This window comes from Petaurus breviceps, unplaced genomic scaffold, assembly GCF_028583685.1.
Source record: "Petaurus breviceps papuanus isolate PSGF00001 unplaced genomic scaffold, PetGlider_PUasm1.0 188, whole genome shotgun sequence".
NCBI lineage: Eukaryota > Metazoa > Chordata > Mammalia > Diprotodontia > Petauridae > Petaurus > Petaurus breviceps.
In genome coordinates, this window is record NW_027185804.1 from 4,702,066 (window position 1) to 4,722,544 (window position 20,479).

At 40.0% G+C, this 20,479-nt stretch overlaps 1 protein-coding gene and 1 long non-coding RNA gene across 9 annotated transcripts in view; one reads left to right on the top strand and one right to left on the bottom strand.

Annotated features, from left to right (window-relative positions):
* IPO7 (importin 7) overlaps window positions 1-6,922 on the top strand; it is a 63,691-nt gene extending 56,769 nt beyond the window's left edge. The window contains exons 24-25 of the mRNA XM_069091203.1: window positions 718-834; window positions 4,784-6,922. Of these exons, the coding sequence (XP_068947304.1) occupies window positions 718-834; window positions 4,784-4,881 (215 nt within the window). The 3' untranslated portion in view covers window positions 4,882-6,922. The remainder of the gene's footprint in view (window positions 1-717; window positions 835-4,783) is intronic.
* Window positions 1-20,479, bottom strand: part of LOC138163740 (uncharacterized) — a 255,265-nt gene that overhangs the window by 36,754 nt on the left and 198,032 nt on the right. The window contains exon 1 of one of the 8 annotated variants that reach the window (XR_011168910.1): window positions 2,365-2,388. The exons of the other annotated variants lie outside the window; for them this stretch is intronic. This is a non-coding gene — a long non-coding RNA (uncharacterized lncRNA). Of the gene's footprint in view, window positions 1-2,364; window positions 2,389-20,479 lie in introns of those variants that run through there. 8 annotated transcript variants of the gene reach the window in all.

The window sequence follows — 20,479 nt, forward strand, 5'->3', positions numbered from 1 at the left end:
GTTTTAAATGTAAATTTTTCTTTTACTATCCAGAGTGCAATAGGTATTTATTTAATGCTTAGATAAATTTGGGCTCAATATAAAAGACCTTTATTAGCTGTGTGAAATATAATGCGCTGTATGTCATCGCTGTGGGTGTTCAAGCAGGTTGAGAATTGTTCCATTTGAGTAGAAGCAGCTGAATCATAAGTATTTGACTGAAATATAAACCGGCTTGTTCTATACACAATACCAGTTGTTCTGAAGGCTTAGGAAATACATGCTAAAAACCAGTATGTCCTGTGACTTTAGGGAACATGGGCCAACATGGTTTTCTTTTTATTTTCTTCTTTGAAACTCGCTGAGCCACCTGGCCGCCCCTGAAATGTTTTTCTGGAGGAATGAGAGGAGTTATATAGGAGGGGCAAAATGGAACTCTTTCCCATTGTTCTCTTGTATAGCTCAGAACTTAATGTTTGAAGGCTTCCCGGAGATGAGTACCTATATCTAGGGTGGTTGTGAGGATTTATCAGTCTGTTTGCTACATGCAAAGCACTTGGTTCAGCTATGAAGAGGTCTAAAAGAGTCATCTCTTTTTTAATTATGGTATTTCCCAGAGAATAACAAAAATGCTTCAAACACTATGACTTCAACCTCAATACTTTTGAAACCTTATTAGATATGGATTGTGATGATAAATTTTTCTTTCTCTTTCTCTTTTCTTTCTTTTTTAAAAAGCTATTCAGAGTCGTAACCCTGTGTGGTATCAAGCTCTGACTCATGGACTTAATGAAGAACAAAGAAAACAGTTACAAGACATAGCAACTCTGGCCGACCAGAGACGAGCAGCCCATGGTACTTCCATATGCTTTATTCCTGTTTGAGTGCCCGAGATAATCTTGCATATTTTTGAAGTGAAAAACCACCTGCTGCAAATATATTTGTGTTGTTTCTTACAGACTACATGGTTAATGTAATTTATCACTGTTTACTGTTACAATGTTGAAGTAATTGTCCCTATTATTTCATTAGACGTTGAATATACTGAGTTTACAATCACTAAATTGCTTTCTGTTCATATCTCTAAAGGATGCCAAGCTCCATCATATGGAAGCAAACATTAATTTTCAGTCATAAGTATAGGTGGATTGGTAGAATCTTAGGAAAATATATTAAAATTGTAATATTAACATGTAATCTGATCCTGTAATAATTATAATAATAATATAAATGCACATGTAACCTTTCAAGTTTTAGAAAGTGTTTTTTTTTTCACAGAAACCTTGTATGGTAGATAGTGCTATAATTATTTCCATTTGTGCTATTCAGAATCTTTATCAGTACCCTTCTTACCCCTCTCTCTCAATATTGCTTTCACTCGTTTTACTGAAATGACAGAGCACATCAGGTTGGGAGCCTTTTCTCCTCTCCTTCACCTCAGTTCCTCGCATCTTTCACCTAGTTTATCCTTCCTTTCCTCCTGTCTGTGAAAGAAGGCATTGCAGGCCCTCCCTGCCAAGTTCATCCCTTTCACTTGGCCCAGTTATTGGTTATTTCCTTTCATCTTCAGTCTCTACTGATTTTTTCCCACTGGCTTCAAACCTTTACTTAACTCAGAGAATTCCTATAGTCACCACACCATGAACCTCTGTTTTCTCAACCTTTCCAGTTATGGCTTCTGAAACCCCTTACTTGGCAGTCAGCTGCTCCCGAGGGCTTTGGCGATCAGGCCTCTTCTGTGTGGTTACCTTTGGCCCCTGCGACTTTTAGTCACTGCTCTTGTTCCATTGCCTTCCTTGACCCCCCTTGGGTTCCTCCCACCTGTTTGACCTTGCCTTTGAGTCACGTTGGCTCACTTCACCTCCTGCCCCCTTGTTTTGGATGTCCTCCAGGACTCTCCTGGATTTTTTCTTCTTTGTTTATATTTTTTTCCTTTAAATATTTCTTGTGTTTCCATAGAAGCATGTCTGTGGTGATAAGTCCCATATTTGTATTTATTTTCCTATTCTCTCCTGCATTCTAGTCATGGTCTCCTCTCTGTCTCCTCAGTGTTGCATAGGAAAATCAAACTCATTATCCCCACAACATGTCATTTGGTTTCCTAACCTCTGTGCCTCCTCACTTACTACTTTTTTAACCATGGCTTCACCCTCAATGCCTACACGTGTGTCTCTTCTGTCTTACAGCTTTTCTGCTTTCACTCCCACCACCCTAGATTTAACAGCCTTAGGTCAGGCTATTTAATAACCTTCTCAGGGTTCATTCTCCCTCTCTTCTCGAATCTATCCTTATGAAAAAGGTTTTTCTGATGCTTTTTTCAATCAGCCCATTTCTGTTCAGCTACTGAGGTCATTTTCCTGATACACAGTTCTCAAAATGCCTTACTCAAAAATTTTTTTTTTAATTAAAGCAATTGGGGTTAAGTAACTTGCCCAAGGTTACACAGCCAGTTATTTCTGGGTGTGGTGCTAAGTATTTGAGCCCGGATTTGATCACAGGTCATCCCAACACTGGAGCGGGCCGGTGCTCTTACTCACTGAGCCACCTGGCCACCCCTAAGCAATCAGGGTTAAGTAACTTGCTCAAGGTTACACGGCCAGGTGTTTCTGGGTGGGTGCTAAGTATCTGAGCCTGGATTTGATCCCAGGTCATCCCGACATTGGAGCCTGTGCTCTGACTCACTGGGCTACCTGGCCGCCCCTACTCAAAATTTTTTAATGATGTATTTTTGACTGCAGATGGAACTGCTTTGCCTGATACATAAAGCTGTGCAGTTGTGCTCTTATTTGCCTTTCTAGACTTATTTCACTTTATTCCTTTTGTCCAAGCCTCAATTTCCAGCCATACTGCAACGTTAGCTTTCTTGAACTCCTTCAATGCCCCCATCTTCTGCCTCATTCCTTCAGAATCCCTGTCTTCCTTGAAAACTGAGCTCAGGGGCCGGACCGCTCCTCTGAAGTCTGCTCTGATAACCCCATCCATTCTAGTACTCTTATCACATCTATCACATTTTTTTCTTTTTGGAGGGCAATTGGGTTTAAGTAACTTGGCCCAAGGTCACAGGGCTAAGTATTTTGTTTGTGTGTGTTAAGTACCTGAGGCCGGACCCGAACTCAGGTCCTCCTGACTCCAGGGCCAGCACTCTACTCATTGCGCCACCTAGCCATTCTTGAGGCTAGGAACTGTTCGGTTTTGTTCTTGTGTTCCCAGAGCAGGGAGGCTAGTTCGTGCCATCATGCACAGATCGCTGGGCCCCAGGGGAAGCCTCGTCTTCTGAGTTCAGATATGACACTTCCTAGCTGTGTGACCCTGAGCAAGTCACTTCCTCCTGTTTGCCTCAGTTCCTCATGTGTAAAATGAGCTGGAGAAGGAAATGGCAAACCACTCTATCTCTGCCAAGAAAACCCCAGATGGGGCCATGAAGAGGTGGACACGACTGGAAAATATCTGAACATGTCTACTACTTGTGCATGCCACACTGACTGAATTGAACTTTTGCATAATTGAGTTGAACTAGTTGATAATGTAATTCCTTACTCAGTTTACAGTGGTTAATGCATTGGATGAACGTCAGTCATGATGGGGCCCAGAGTCAGGAAGGCAGTTTCCAGTCATGCCTGTAACATTTTACTAGTCACTCAACCCTAAGCAAGTTGTCTCACCCCTCAAGGCCATTCTACATTTGGAAAGGGAGTTTCCCCACAACAATGACATGGCTGGATAGGTCCAGAAATTAGTTGGCTGGTAAAGATATATTAGCTAATAATCTGGAAGACAACTGAAAGTGGGGAAGGAATTTTAGTCTATCCCACAAGCAAAGGCACAGACTGCAAGTTGCAAGTACTTATCTTACCAACAGTGGACTAGATCTTTCTCCAGGTAAGGATACTGAGGCCAGGGAGGTCATACAATGGTATATGTCCCCCATTTTTATCAGAAATTATGTCATCTTCTAATGTTGAAAAAACCCTGGTTTTTTTTGTTGTTTTTGTCCTTCACACCATTTGCTCTTCGAGGTTTTTATTGGGGTTATGTGCTATATTTACCCTTTCCATATTAGGAAAGATTTAAGGGTTCAGACATTGTAGTCCAAACAAGACAGCTCATAAAAACAAGCAAAAACCAGAAAATCCAAAATAGGTTTTGAAGAGTATTACCAATAGAAATAAGTGTATAAGAATTTAGTACAACCTCTTTATTTATAATGAGGAAACTGAGTCCCAGAGATTGTGTGCCATGTTCAAGGTTACACAGTAAGCTTTATCATACAAAACAGAACTGGCCTCTAACTTGTGGGCGACCCGAGCCAAACAAAGCAGATAGAGACAGGAGAGTCAGGAATCTAACAGAATTTCAACTTTAAGTGCAGAAACGGCTTGCAAGGGAGGAGGCAGATTAGACTTATGAGCTGGGGACCTGAAGCAGTGTGGGGAAATCTCAGTACTTACTGTACTCAGTACTTGTTCTCATGCCACACTTAGGGCACAACTTGGTTGCTAGGCCTTAGCTCTGGAAAACTGTGCCTTCTAATATGTTGACAGCATGTTGTGCCCAAGATTTTTCACTCTAGTGCTCTGTCCATTATGCCACAGTGGCTTAGAGTAAATCGCTTTTTTTGTAATGGCAGATGCATGTCACAAGCTTAGAGTTGTTAAGTCCAAGGATTCTTTACCTAAGAATTCTGTTGTCGAACTGTGTATCTATATATACACCCAAAAGATAATTATACCATTTTGCCTCTTTATGTTGTAATGAATGCTTTCTTTAAAAAAATTCTAGCTGAAATAAATGTTTTGTCTTCCAGAATCCAAAATGATTGAGAAACATGGAGGATACAAATTCAACGCTCCAGTTGTGCCAAGTTCATTCAATTTTGGAGGTCCAGCCCCTGGGATGAATTGAATTATACCTTTCTTTCTGCTACCGTGTGATTGTAGTAAAGAGCTTGTGTTCCTCCCAGTAGTGGTTCCAGAACTGGTTTGTGTTCTCTACAGCTCACTCTAAACTAATTGATCAATAGATTGGTGGACAGAAAACCCAGCAAGTGGGACCTGATCATGCAACCTGGCACTGGAAAGTAAACCAGAGGGGTATTGGTTGGGGTGGGGGGAGGGCTGGGCGGTTTTTGTTTTGTTTGGGGGTGGGAGGGTTGTTTCCTTTTTTTTTTTTCTTTTTTTTTTTGGAAGAAAAGAACCTGACTTTGGAGCTTCAAATGACACACTGTGGAGATCTGTAAACAAGCGAGGGGATGTCATAAGGCAGCTTTTCTTTTTCTGAGGAAAATATAGGCATGGGCTGCAGGACTATTTAAAATGTCTCATTTACAGTACAAGCTCAAAGGTAGAGGTAATTTTTACACTGATGAATATTTTGCCCAGTTTCCCTTTCCCATTCCCTCCCCCATTGGGTCTTTATTCTTTTAATGTAAATAAGGTAATCTGATAGCCTTACTTAATCTTCATCATTTCCATTTATCAAAGATTGTTCCTCTATAGATTATTGGACACTTATTGTAGCACTACATAACTGATACAAATCTGTAAATGAATTAGCACTTTCATATTGAAACAAGCCTGCTAGCCTATGTGTAAAATAGCAAAATGTTTGCTGTTTATAAAAAGAAGGGATGTAATGGGGCGGGGGGCTAGGGTAATTTCAAGTTATTAATTTAAAAATGAACTAGCAGTTTTGTACCTGGTGACTGTGGTGCACTCACCTCTGACAGTGACTTGAATTCGGTATGTAAAAAGGGGTTAGTGATACTTCATTGCTGCTAAAAAATGGCAACACCCTCTGTGTCCTTTGTTTTTTCTTAAGGCTCTCAATGTACAAGTGGAAATTTGGATATAAGACCTTAATGTAAAAATGAGAAAGGTTATCTTCTCTGAAGCATGTAAATTGGACCTAAGTTCTGCTCTTAAAAGAGTTGATTGAAGTGTGTGGATGAACATCTATATATGCAATCTATTAAAAGAACTTAATTCGGCTGATATGGCTTGATCTGATGCGGTTTTTTTCTAAGTTTTTAAAACTTCTGTTATATTGACTTAATTTTTCCCCTGCACCTGGTGATAGTGCTAAGTGCTTGATTTCCTTTTTTTCTTTTTTTTTTTTTTCATTTATACCACCACGTGTGTCTCTGTGCCTATCACAGTATCTTTGTCTTTTAAATCAGTCAGTAGGCACAGCTCTCTCTGGGACCACTATTGATACCACTCCCAAAAACAAGCCAGCAGCAAGATGGTGCATAGAGGTTGGTTTGCCATCCCTCAACCTATTGACACCTAAAAGAAATCCTTAGTTTCTTATCTTGCAATGATCATTGATCTTAAATATTTGTCTAGTTAGTCGTTGTTGATTTGGGTTGTTTTTATATATCATACATACACACACACATACACACAGTAACATGTATCAAAGTGTTGTATTATTGGATTCTAAGCTATTTAATTTAAATGCTGTTGGGTCTCAAACAGTCTAGAGAATTGATTACAAATGTAACAATGAAGCCTGCACATATTGATACTCAAAATGCAAAACTTCAGAAAAATGGTATGTCTTTGTGTATTCTTGTATGTTAATAATTAAGTCTGCTTTTCAGAATATGTGGTTTTCTTGAAGGGCAAGCAGTTAAAAACGTTTATCCTTGTATATAGGTTGTCAGAAGGTTATCTCTAAGTCCTATTACTTGTATTTGGGCATTTGACCTTCTAGTTCTGTGCCCTGGGTACAAGACTCAGCTGGCCATCTAAAAATCAGTATGGTTGATACTGATTTATATGTTTTCTCTTAATGTTGAGATCACGTGTCACTATGCCACCGCCTAAAATTTATTTCTCATCAATTTGTATAGTTAGCTATCCTTATGTGAATCTGATAGCATCATCCGGGTGCTTAAATCTGTCATGGACCTATAATAGTTAAAATAAAACCTGAAACAGTTCTATGTTTTTGGTGTTATATATAGGAGTGAAAATACTTGAATGGGGTTATAGAAAAGCCACCTCTTATTCCCATCCCTTCAAAACTCCTCCCCTAGATTTCCAAATATTCTATTTTTGGCTTCCTATTTTAGACTTCATTATTAAATAAATCGATAATTTTAATTTTCACATTACTAATCTGTCATTGGAAAAGGCCATCTAATAAAGGTTTATGATTTTCATGTCAGTATTAAAGTTCTCTTTTGCTAAGGTACTTTTTAATTTGAAGAAATAAATGGGTGTTGTGTGAGAAGTTGGGAAGCAAAGACTGAGGCTTTATTGTTAAATTCAGGGTAGTTTTTCAACACTAAAGTGAACTTAAAATACAATATAATCCTCTTCTTAAGGACTGTTTAGGAAATAAATAGGAAGAGACATTATTTGGCAATTTACTAAGACTTTATTGTAAAATAGTGATGACCTCCAGTGTCTTACTGAGTGAGTAGACATACTTCAAGGAAAACTTCATTCTTAAGTATAACTAATTATCATTAGTTTATATGCCTTGTATCCATATCGCCATGTTTTTAAAAAGTTTGATCCTGGTTTTCTTAAAAACTACTAATAGGTGGAATAACAGTTTTATTGTTATTTCCTTTTTTTTTAAATGGATGTACTAAAAATGTAGAGGCTTGACATTTTTATCTTGGATGATGTTAAATGTTCAGTCAAATACACCACTCATACATCCTTGGGAACAAAAGTCATCCATTTTGTAGAAATGTATATTCCTAGTACTAAATAAAAGAAATAAATTTGTTTCTCTACAGGTTATATATAAAATGTTGGCTGCTATTCTCAAGTTATCAAGATGGTGGCTTTTATGCTCACCTAATGAAGACCAGAACCCTAGAGCAATGGTGGCCAACTGTAGGCCTAGGCATGGCTCTTTGGAGCTTCATGTGCTGGCCACCCATTGGAGCAAGCATGAAGAAAAGGCATTGGCAAAATTGTATTTAATATTGAGGGTAAAACAGATAATCGTGTTCTCAGGAAGATACAGAAAAATGGATTATGTAAACATTTGTTGGTCTGTTCATTTAAATAGTTATTAAAAGTTTGGAGAAAAAAAATCCTGACTCTTTGTTGATAAACCTGGTGAATTCTGGCTTCTACCCTTGCCACAGAACTTCACTTGCCAGGTTAAGCCAACCCACATCAAAGGCTGACATTCCCTAAGGCCAGTCCCATTATTATCCTTGGAGGGGAATTTAAATAACCCAAGTAGTTCTTATAATGTCTCCCTTGAACTTAAGCTTGTTCTGTCTGCTCATAATCACAAACCTTTTCATTCTATTTCAGTTGTTAACATTCTGTTTCTTCCAAAAAGACAGTGTTAGGTGTGAATTAAATTCTTAAAGTTTACTTGAACCCAGGATACAGCCTAAGGATTTCCAGTGCCTCATTCTATTGTGTAGGCATTCCTGATTTCTGACTGAACACAAATTCTGATAGGTTCCAGCAAAAGAGAAGAATGACTTGAAATTAGATTATTCTAGTTGTCTTACCCACAATCAACCAGCATCAGAGAGAGGCTTTTATCTCATCAGAGGAATGCAGGCTTTTTACCAGAGTAAGATAGACCCGTCTATTAACAAGTCATCCTTGACTCAATGGGGAAGAAAACCTTTTAGAAGCAATGTGGTAGGCAAGGGGGCAAACAATGGCTTTGTCATAACATCAGTGTCCCCAACTTCACTCTTCTGAAAATAGAAGGTGTTAAGAGTAGATGGCCTCTTGAAGTCATGAAATCTATGATCCTGGGTAAAATGTAGTAATGAAAGGTGGTAACTGAATAGAAAAAACATCTTTTTCCATGAAGTGCCATTTCATTTAAGAATAGTTTCAATTCTAAATGAATGTATCTAGTGACACAGCAGAAAAAGTCAAATTCTCCATCATATATGTACTTGCGTTGTGACAATTTAATCTCTCAGTTGATAGGTATTTCACAGGGTAGTGAGTTTCAAAGAACTTAGTGCTTTGCAAATCTTATTTGAAGCATTACATGATTTCATTACCCCAACTTTCCCTCACAACAAATAAGTACAAAAATAATGACTCTTGAAAGAGAACTGATAGACTCATGGGTACAGATTGAAGCATATTTTCTACTTTTCTTGGAACATGGCTAACACAGAAATTTGTTTTGCATGTGTATACATACTTGTAATGGGTTTTATTTTTCTTGCCTTCTCTTTGGGCCGGGCATAGAGGAGTATACAATAAAACTGAATTAAAAAAAAACAATGTTGCCAATGTCTAAATGTATACCTCACTCCACACCTATGTTTCTGACTCTCCTCTCTGCTGAGTTGAAGGACGCATGTACCCTGTTGTCATCTTCAGTCCCCCAGTCAGTCATCAAAGTTGTCTCTCGGTTTTCAAATTTTCTTTCCAAGTCAGTGTGTGAATTATTTTTATTTCACTCTTCCTCAGTTCACACACATACCCATTTGTTGTTGCAATTATTGCATTCCTATGCCAGCTTTTTCCCAAACCCATCTTTCCAGGTGTTTGTCACCACAAAAAGTGCTGCTGTGGTGGCTTCAGTACTTAGGAACTTTCCCTCTGTGTATGACCTAACTTTGGTGAATGCCTCCTAATGGTATGGCTGGGTATAAGGGTATGTACAGTGACTTTTCCAGCATTATTCCCAACAGTGCATTAGTGTGCCTGCTTCTCCCACAACCTACATAACTCTTTGCTTGTCATCTGTCAATCCTGATGGAAATTAGATCAATTCTTAATGCTATCTACAATATGGCTTTTATTTGTATTCTTTTGAAAATTGTATGTTCATATTCTTTGACCACTTTCCTCCTGGGTAATATATTTTTTTACCCCCATTCTTTATTTTTATTCTGAACTTAAATAAAACAAGCATTTTCATAAAAAAATGTAATAATGGAAAAAAAAGAGATTGCACCTAAAACTGCAGATCTGTCATGTGCAACTTAATATTTTAAATATACTAGAAAATTGTGTAGCTTTTTTCTCCTCTCACCCTCTCAAATGGCCATCTAAATATGTCAGTTCTTTCTTTGGATTCAGTTACTATCTTCCTTCATAGGACCTTTGTAGTTAATTTGGGTATTTATATTATCTGTTGACTCAAAAGTTTTTACTATATACGGTGTTTTCTTGGTTCTGCTTATTTTGCTGTTAATTTGTGTCTTTGCAGATTTTTCTGAGATCATCCTGGTTGTAATTTCTTATAAGTGTAGTATTCCACATATATGCCCCAATTTTTTAGCCATTCCCCATATAATGGGCATCCCCACAATTTCCAGTTCTTTACCCCCCCACAAAGAACTATATTTTAAAACACAGGTTCTTTTCCTTTTTCCCTAATCATCTTGGGAAACATCCGATAATGGCTGGGTTTAAGAGTTATATAGGCTGTTTAGCAACTTTTTTGAGCATAATTTCAAATCTTTCCAAATGGTTGAGTCAGTTCATAGATCCTACAACAATTTATTATGGTCCCAATTTCTCCACCTCCCTTCCAACATTTGTCACTTTCCCCTTCTATCATTTTAGTTAATCTTACCATTTGCCAGTTGGGGGTGATCCATTTTTTTTTTTTATTAAGCAACTGGGGTTAAGTAACTTGCTCAAGGTTACATGGCTAGTTATTTCTGGGTGTGGTACTAAGTATCGGAGCTCGGAATCTATCCCCAGGTCACCCCCACATTGGGGCCGGTGCTCTTACTCACTGAGCCACCTGGCTGCCCCTTAGGGGCAGATTCATTCTTACAGATTTGACAGTTTGAGATAACCTTTCCCCAGCGTTTTTACTGATCTTGGCTACATTTAATTTTTACAAAAACTTAATGTAATCAAAATTATCCATGTTATACCTCAGTGCCCCCTTATTTGTTCTAGGTAACATTTTTTTAATGTTCTGTTTCTAGTTGAGAAGTCTACTTTTAGCCATAATTAAGATACGCATATCCAAACTTTTCTTAATTGTGATGGGATACTTTAAAGTTAGGTGCATATTCATTTGATACTTATTGTGGTTTGAATTACAAAAAATGGAGCTAAACCTATTCAAAATTGCTTGAGTTTTTTCCTTGTAGTTTCTGTTGAACAGGAAGTCATCTCAATAGTTTGTGTTTATGGAGGGTGGTACAGTGCATACAGCACCAGGCCAGGAGTTAGGAAGATGAGTTCAAATCCAGTCTTGGACACTAGCGTGGGTGACCCTGAGCAAATCACTTAAATTTCCTCATCTGTAAAGTGGGGTAATGAGTATGTACCTTGAAGGATTGTTGCGAGGATCAAATGAGAAATACATGTCAGACAAGTAGGTCCTATGTAAGTCTTCATTACCATCCCTCTTTCCTATAAAACTGCAGGTTACTGAAAGATTTAAATAGGTTGGAAAAGGCTGAGTTTTAACACAGATCAGGGGACAGGGTACGAGGCCAGTCGTGCTTGAGCTACTAATTTATGTGGGGAGTAAAAATGAGAGCTACACAGGATCAAGGTACAGGGTGCGTGGGACATTAGGCCAAGCTGTCCCAACTTAATTTTGGGGAAAGAGTGGGATACGGATTTAGCCACTGAAGCAGAATGGTAGCAGTGAAAATTGGAGCAAATATCATTCGAAGAATTGGCAATACAAAGAAAGGCAAAAAATGATTTCTTGCTGTCAAGCTCAGAATCTAATGGGTAGGGCAGGGAAAGAACATACCGTGTTTCCCTGATAATAAGACCTATCCCGAAAATAAGCCTTCCCTTACTGTGTAAGATTCCTCTAAAATAAGCCCTATTGAGATTGCTACTGTAGTGAAGGTGATCCCCTGCGCTACACGCTACATTACGGTACCCTCTGTATGCACCGTCCCCCCCCCATGAAACGCACGCCGCGCTCCAAGCTGCATCCAATCAGAGCTGCAGCAGTGAGCGCGTCATCCTGTTCTTCCCCAGTGATTTGCTTATTGAATAAAGGTACATTTTTTTTGTTCACATTTACCTGTTTATTAAAATTGCTGTCAATGTTCATTAAAATAAGCCCTCTGGTGTTTTTCTGTCCAAAAAAATATAAGGCAGTGTCTTATTATCCGGGAAACACGGTAAGATATATGGAGGTTAGGGGCGGCCAGGTAGCATAGCGAGTAAGAGCACCGGCTCCAGTGTGGAGAAGACCTGAAGATCGAATCCCAGGCTCAGACACTTAGCACCCACCCAGAAATAACTGGCCGTGTAACCTTGAGCAAGTTACTTAACCCCTATTGCTTTAAAAAAAAAAAGAGAGAGAGAAATCAGGAAAGGTGAAGAGAAGAAAGTGGAGCTTTAATTGCAGCTTGAAGGAAGTCAGGAGATAAAGAGATGAGAATTTCAGGCATGGTGGGGAATCAATAAAAATGTATAGAATCAGGAGTAGGGGTGAAGAAAAGCAAGGAGTCCAGTGTCAGTAGGGCGAAATCTAAGAAGACTGGAAAGGTAGGTGATCAGTTTTCATTTGTTTGAAAAGCCATTAGGTAACTGACATCTGGAGAGAAATTAGGACTAACTAGAGTCACTGGGAAAGGATCAGATCACAGGTAGTTGGGGTGGGAGGAATTACATGATACAAGGGGCAAGTCTGCTTTTGACCAAAGTAATTTCAAATGTGAGGTTTATATTAAGACCATCCCCTGAGGAAAATACTTAAATTTATATTTTTGGGGGGAGGGTGGGGACAGGGGGAGGCAGGGGAATTGGGGTTGTCTCAACATCACACAGCTACAAATTGTCAAGTGTCTTGGGCCACATTTGAACTCAGGTGCTCCTGACTTCAGGGCCAGTGCTTTGCTTACTGTGCCACCTAGCATATATATATATTTTACTTAAAACAAGAAAAACTGAGCAATACTTAGCATACAGATTGACACTGGTACCTCTATTGATGGGGTACCTGGGTCTAAACCAATTTGTAAAACCAGTTTGTACAATTGTAACTGCAATTTATATTGTAAAATTGTAATCTGCAAAATCCCTTTCCCAGCCTCAAACTCTGCCCCTTCCCCCTAACTGCACTCTGCCTAGGCAACACCTTGTGACTCCTTTGTTCTTAATCTCTTCAAGTCTCCTCAGATCTGTCCCAAATCTCATCTAAACTATGCACTAAAGTCACAAGTTCCTCTCAGTCAGCTCTAACCTTTACCTATGTGCTGAGGTCCCTTCCGTCCACCTGGTCTGCCCTGAATGGCAGCTCTACTCTTTAAAAGTAAAAGCATGTACCCCTCTCACTCGCAGGTCCCCTAAAGGCCACTTGCCTGCTTCTCCTAGAAGCATAACAATAAACTTCTACAACTCTCACTCCAATTAAGCCTGAGACCTTGAATTCTTTCTAAATGCTATTGCAGGTTTTCTGGTGTTAGATAAGATCGGAATTCCTGCTGAACTTAGAGGGAGCCATCACTCATCACTATGCTGGATGGTCACATCTTACATGAGCAGGAATTCCCTCAGGCAGGTCAGTGTATTCAAATAGAGCAACTGACTCAGGAAAAATTGAGTTGGATCCCTACTTCAGATGCTAATTAGCTGTGTGACCCTGGGGAAGTAACTTAACCCTTCTTAACCCTTAACCTTGATCTCCCCCTCTGTAAATGGGGTTAGTAGCACCTGCATCATAAGGCTGCTGTGAAGCTCAAAGGAGACATACTAAGTGTACATGTGCCCAGCTGATTTAAGGACATTATCAAGTTTTAACTAACAATTACAAAATAGACAACTGGCTTTAAAAGATTCATACAAAAAGTTACAAATTAAAGAAAATACTAATAACTGAATACAAGCGAAAGAGAAAAGAGTAGAGCTGATAATTCTACTCGCAGTTTTTTGTCAATCATATTTTGGTAAAACGATCATAACTTACAAGAAGTTGGCCAAAAAAAAATCGAAATTGTCAAGTAGCTTATTTTAACATGAATTTATATTCATAAGTGCTGACAAAACTCACCCTAAATGTATCCTCTGCACTGGTGATATTACCTATGGTATGAGGCAAAGCATAATTGGTAAGACTTTTAAAATGTAGCTTTTATTGACAAAAACGTCACCTATAAAAATCTCTATTTTTATGTTTTAACTTTACAATGTCCTAGCTTGTTAAAAACAACAACAACAACAACAACAAAACTTCCAAGTGAAGCTTCGATAGGTTTTGAACCATTTGTTCAAAACATAACACAATTAGTATATAATAAGTGATAGCAAGTAAAATGCAACTTTATTAGGCACATTTTACTTAAGAACCTTTACATACTGGTACATGAACTGGAAAATTGAATGCCAAGATTTATAAGCATAGTCAATAATGTACTTTTCCCACATAGAACTACAGATCAACCAGGAAGCATTTATTGGGGAACAATCCAGAACAGAAACAATTCTTATTCTCAAGGAGCTTACAGTCTATTGGGGGGAAGACAAGCATAGATGGTGGCACTATGATTTTGTCTAAGAGACAGAGGGGAGGAAGTACATTCTGGGAAAGGGGGATGGCCAATACAAAGGCAGGCAAGATGTATGTACCATGGGAAGGATAGAGGAGAAGCCAGTTTAGCAGGACTTCAGAGCATTTGAGAAGGAATAATGTACAGTAAGGTGGGAAAGTTCAGGTGGGGGTCAGCTGAGAAGGGTGTTAAAAAGCTAGAGTTTATTTGATCCTAGAGATCAACAGATTTTATTGAGTGACTTAACTAAATCTGTGTTAAGGAAAATCACTTTGGCAAGCATGCCAAGTTGAGGATGGATTAAAGCAAAGGCCAAATGATCCCATTTAATCACCTTTGCTAATGGTGACAAAGGAAGGAATGAAGGTTGTACTTTGTGAACAGAGAGAAGGGATGGGATGGGAAAGATGAAGTAGAGAATTTCCAAGGACTGGATATGTGGAAATAAGGGAAAGTAAAGAGTCCAGGAAAATGCCAAGGATACTATGGAAGAATGATGTTGCCTCCGAAAGAAAGTGAGGTTTGGAAGATGGCTATTGAGAAATGTCGATTCTGTTCTGGCCGTGTTCTATGTCTCTGGGATATCCAGTTGAAATGTGCAACTGCGACTTGGGAAAGAGGCTATTAAGATCTGGATATGTAAATCCACAAGTCACCTCTATATAGATGCTAGCTAATTAAACCTCTCCATGGGTGTTGATGAGGTCATCAAGAATATATGTAGAGAAGCCTTAGGTCAGAGTCTTGGGGAACATTCCAGATATGAAATTATGAGATATGGATGATGGAGACTAAAAAGTAGGCAGAAGAAAGTAGTGTCACCAGTGCACAGAGTGTTCATCAGAAGGTAGACAGTAAACTGTCAAATACAGCAGTGACTGAGGATGAAGAATGAAAAAAGGCCATACGACATGGCAATTAAGAGGTAATCTGTAACACTGGAGAGCAATTTCAGTTAAATGATGTCTTAAACCAGATTGAAAAGGGGTGGAAATGAAAGGAAATACAGGTTAACTTTTTCTAGGATTTTGAGAAAGGGAAGAGAAATATAGAACAATGGCTGAGATGGTGGAGTCTTGTGAGTTTTTCTAAGGATGAAGGAGACAGGAATGTTACAAGGCAGAACTGGAAAGCAACCTATAAGGAAAAGGTGAAGATCAGAGACAGGAAAGATAACTGAGGTTGGATATTAGGAGACACCCTGTTTTCCATACCTAAGGCCCAGCAAGTAAGTTGTGCCCGGAGTTTGGCATAAGAACAATCCTGTACACTCACCCTCTGGCAAAAGTCGTGTAATGTACTGCTCTGACCAGCACCAGGTGCTCTCTGAGCTTGGACAAGTGCCCCATTCCAGTCATGAAGTCCTGCTATGAATCAAATGTCTAACTTGCTGTTACCTGTCACTGTCAGGGCTACAGCTCACTGCGTAACCATAGGTTTTAAGTACTAAGATCTCCCCACACAGCCTCAGGTCCCCCGGTCCCCCTAGTACCTCTGCTCAGGGGTCTAATCTACCTCTTTACTTGCAAGCCTTTTCCCTCACTTTGAAATTTAACTTGTTTGATTCCTGACTCTCCTGTCTCTAGCCTGTTCTCTCTTGCTCCAGCTACCCAGAGGTGAGAGGCTGGCTCCATCCAGTTGATATTTTTGTGCGATCTTTTTTCAGCTATGACAGTCATTAAAATTTTTTAATAAGATGGGGCAGCTAGGTGGCACAGTGAATAGAGCACCGGCTCTGGAGTCAGGAGGACCTGAGTTCAAATCCAGCCCCAGATACCTGACACACTTATTAGCCGTGTGGCTTTGGGCAAGTCACAACCCCATTTGCCCTCCAAAAAGAAAAAAAAAAAAAGACCTGAATCAATGCATTATAGTATTAAAATGAGATTTCAAAACTAATGAGGCAATCACCTTGTTCTCACTAAAAATATTATTGTAATAATAACTTGGTGAATAAAAAGCCTTTTACACCATTGATATTCACAACTTATTTTAAAAATTCTTTTAAAATCTGTCTTATAGTGCACATATCAGGTAAATGCACATAATTCACAAATTTTACACACACACACACACACACCCACACACCCACCCCCTACCTGGAGTATGTTTCCAGGAAGAGCAACAGGGGCGCTGTGGGGCTATAGAAAGACTTAAAATGTCTTACTGTTGAAGAGACTGAGAATATTTAGATCTTACAAGAATGAAGGGCTTTCAAAAGGTATGATCTTTATAGTCTGAGATGTTCAATTCCTTGAGGAACTCATGCATTAGGTATCCTATCCACTACCAGTAGGTAAAAGGGTGATAAACAGCCAAGATGCACATGGCCTTCCAGAACTCCACTACTTACCCTCTCCTTACTTCCAAGTCCCATCATCTCCATACATGCTCCCAAACCTCCACAGGTACAACGATTATTTCCCTTGTTTTTAATTCCTGCATCACTTAAAGTCTTTTTGACAGAACCTAACTCCTTACATGGTTCTCTAATTGCTTCTTGTGTTGTCTTCTCTTCCCAACAAAGTTGGTCTCTGGGGACACAAAGATGTCCTTGTTCTGCAAGAGCAGACATTCCAGTAAGAACTTCTCAGTACAGTGAGCTGTGGATTCTTAAACATTCTACACAACACAGTGTAGAGGACTAAGTACATCATGAAGTATATACATGTTATGCCTGATTTGCCTAAAAAAATGAAGCTCCAGTGTACCATCTCTGGGCTTCTTTAAAAAGCCAGTTTCTTCTTGTGCAGGTAATTTAATGCTTTTTGTCTCAGTGGAAAAAAGGTGAGCCTCTCATCTAAGAAAATGGCTTTTTCTCTACTGTGGAATGCAGTCTGAAGGCTAACAAACCAGGACATGTCCCAGATAACTTTTCTCCTGGAACAGTCAGCAATTAATAGTACTAGAAAGCTTGTGACTTACTTGAAGTCACAGCAAAGTAACATTCCTCTAAATATTCAGGTACCTGTTGGCATATATAAATCCTAAATGTCCTTATTACTCAAAGCTACTCCACTCCTGGAACTTGGATTCTTTCTCATTTTAACCACAATGGCATTATTTTTCATCAATCACATTGCTTCACTCCTTTCTTCCCTCATTTGGACCTTTCTTACCAGTTCTCTTCTAGCTTTATTTACCTTCCAGAATCCCTTGCACTTCTAACCTCTGCAGGAGTCTAGCTTACAAAATGTTGCTGGAGAAAGCCATAAAATTGATAATTTTTTTGAAGGACAAATCCATGCTATTTAATGTAAACCATACCATCTACTGCAGAACCATATTAAAAACCTGTTTTAACTAAATAAAAAATATTAGTAAGTATATTTCTCTAAAGATCCAGAAACTGGGATTACAAGTGAATACCACTAGTCCAGTTAAGTGATTGGTCGGTGTCCTGCCCAAATTTTAATGGAGAATGATTAAGATATTGATCCTTTCAATATCTGAATAGAGTGATCCAGGAAGAAACTGAGTAGTTAACAGAAGATTAAGTGGCTGTCATTGTTCGACTGAGCTCCTGGAGGGCAGAGACTGTCTCCTGCCTTTCTTTCAGTTTTTGGTACAGTGCCCAACACTGGTAGGGGCTTGCATGCCTGTAGTTTTTGGTGGAGACAATGACTCCACTGGTGTAAGAGCTCATTGATTGATGTTTGGGTGGGATTCAAAGGCTTGTACGGTCTCTTTGGATTCTGGGCTTCTTAGATTTAAGATCCTGTTCCAGGTTCCAGTTCTGGCCCCATAGCAACTGTTAAGTGACTTTAGGTAAGTTACTTAACCTTGGAGTTTATTTCCTTAAGAGCAAAACAGCTTCCCAATCAACAAAATGTCAGCCACCACAAGACTTTTTTTTAACCAATAATTGCTCCTGAAATGTGGAGAGCCATTTGTGGGGTCCTCACCAATGAAAGTGAAGACCTTTAAAATAATCCTTCCTTCCACCAACTTTGAGGTTTAAGACATTCAACAATTTAACATCAAACATCTTTGTCAAGCGCCTGTGTAGGCTATTAGAGGCACTGAGAAAGAGAAAAGTCCCTGCCCTCATGGAGCTTACAGCCTAACACAGGCTTTAATATATGCATATAATATAAAAGTTATCAAGGGCAAAGTGCTACATGATGTCTTAGTATGGAAACAGTATTATCAACTGGCAGGGGATCACATGTCAGAAAGGGTTTTGTAAGCTGTACTCTTTTACAACTGTATTAATGTTCCAAGTTGTTTCTGAAGGGCAAGTACCACATTTTACAACCCCCCTTCACAAGCCCTTTAGGTGAAGTTAAGACTGCTCAGTCTCTGATGTTCTGTTGTTCTCTATCCTCTGGCCATGCCCAATTTCCAGTGCCTGGATAACTTTCATCAGCTGGAAGCCTACATTCTCAAGGTCCAGTTCCAAAGCAACCTTCCCTTATCCTCAAAGTACCCCCACCCTGATGGACTCAACTATGGGAAACTTGGATTTAAAACTTTCTGTGTCATGGGGCGGCCAGGTAGCACAGCAAGTAAGAGCACCGGCTCCAGCGTTGAGAAGACCTGGAGATCGAATCCCGGGCTCAGACACTTAGCACCCACCCAGAAACACCTGGCCGTGTAACCTTGAGCAAGTTACTTAACCCCAATTGCTTAGGGGCGGCCAGGTGGCTCAGCGAGTAAAGAGTACCGGCTCCAGTGTTGGGACAACCTGGAGATCAAATCCCGGGCTCAGACACTCAGCACCACACCCAGATATAACTGGCCGTGTAACCTGGAGCAAGTTACTTAACCCCGATTGCTTAAAAATATAAAAAAAAAGAAAAAAAACTTTCTGTGTCACCCTAGGTGATTAACAAGACCTCTTTAGCAACTGTTTCCTTCTCTGTAAAATAAGGACAAACAAGGTACAACCTACCTCACAAGAGTTGTAAGGAAAGGGCTTGTAGATGTTAAAATTCTATAGAAATAAAAATAAAATCTACAGAAAGTCCCTACTCTCTCAGAGCCTCTTGTGAATTCTCATAATAGTACACTTCCTATCCTATACCTCATTAAAAGTACCCAAAGAACTCAGACACTTGCTTTCTTTTGTGAATTCTCCTAATAGTCCTCTTTCTACACCCTCCTAAAAGTTCACAAAGAACTCTGACATTTTTGCTTTCTTTTGTGAATTCCCATAATAGTCTCCTTTCTACACCCTCCTAAAAATTCACAAAGACCTCACCCCCCCACACACACAAAAAAGTGCCCCAAGAATTCAGACACCTTTACTTTCTCTGGAGCTCTCAATAGAAAACATTACTCTTTTCAATGCTCCTAAAGCATTTTCCTAATAACCATCCCGTTGAGTAGGAAGGTCAAGTATCTATGTTTATTTATTTATTTTTTTGCAAAATAGCAAATGGAGGCTCAGGTTGCGGCTCCCAGCGTGCCCTTGCACCACAGAGCGGGTATAATGCCATCAATAACATCAGAGACGGACGCGATTTTGTCAGGGGAAATGACATTAACGAGGAGGCATCACCAAGGGACCTCTTCAACTGACCCCGAGCTGAAGCCCTGCCTAAGCGTGGTCTCCTCCCGTAGCCTGGGAGCTCTATTAGTATTCCCAGTACTTAGGAGTGCTTTGCATCTAGTAAGCGCTTAATCAATGCTGAATTCATTCATTCATTCGTTCACCGGCCTACCTCACAGGGGCCGCGAGTGAAGTAACTCAGGTAAAGCCCCCTACGAGTCTACAGACCTCGGCTATTGCTGATTATGATTAATTACTATTATTTCTCCCCATCCCACCCGGGGCCGGCGTGTATGTGTACAGTCACGCTTCTCCGGCTGCTACCTCCCAGCAAACCAGGCCCACCCCGCTGCCCCCATCCTGCCGGGCCCCCGGGGAAGGAAAGCCCTCCAGCCGGGCCCTCCTCCCTCCGAGTCGCTGCCCCGGCGGGGTCGCCTCGCGAGGGTCACCCACCGCTAGTCTCCGGAGGCAGGCGGTCCCGGGCCGGGGCTCGCGCTCCGAGAAAGGCGGAGACGGGCCGGCGGGGAGGGAGCGGCCTCCACTCAGCCAGGCTCGCCTCGGGCCAGAGC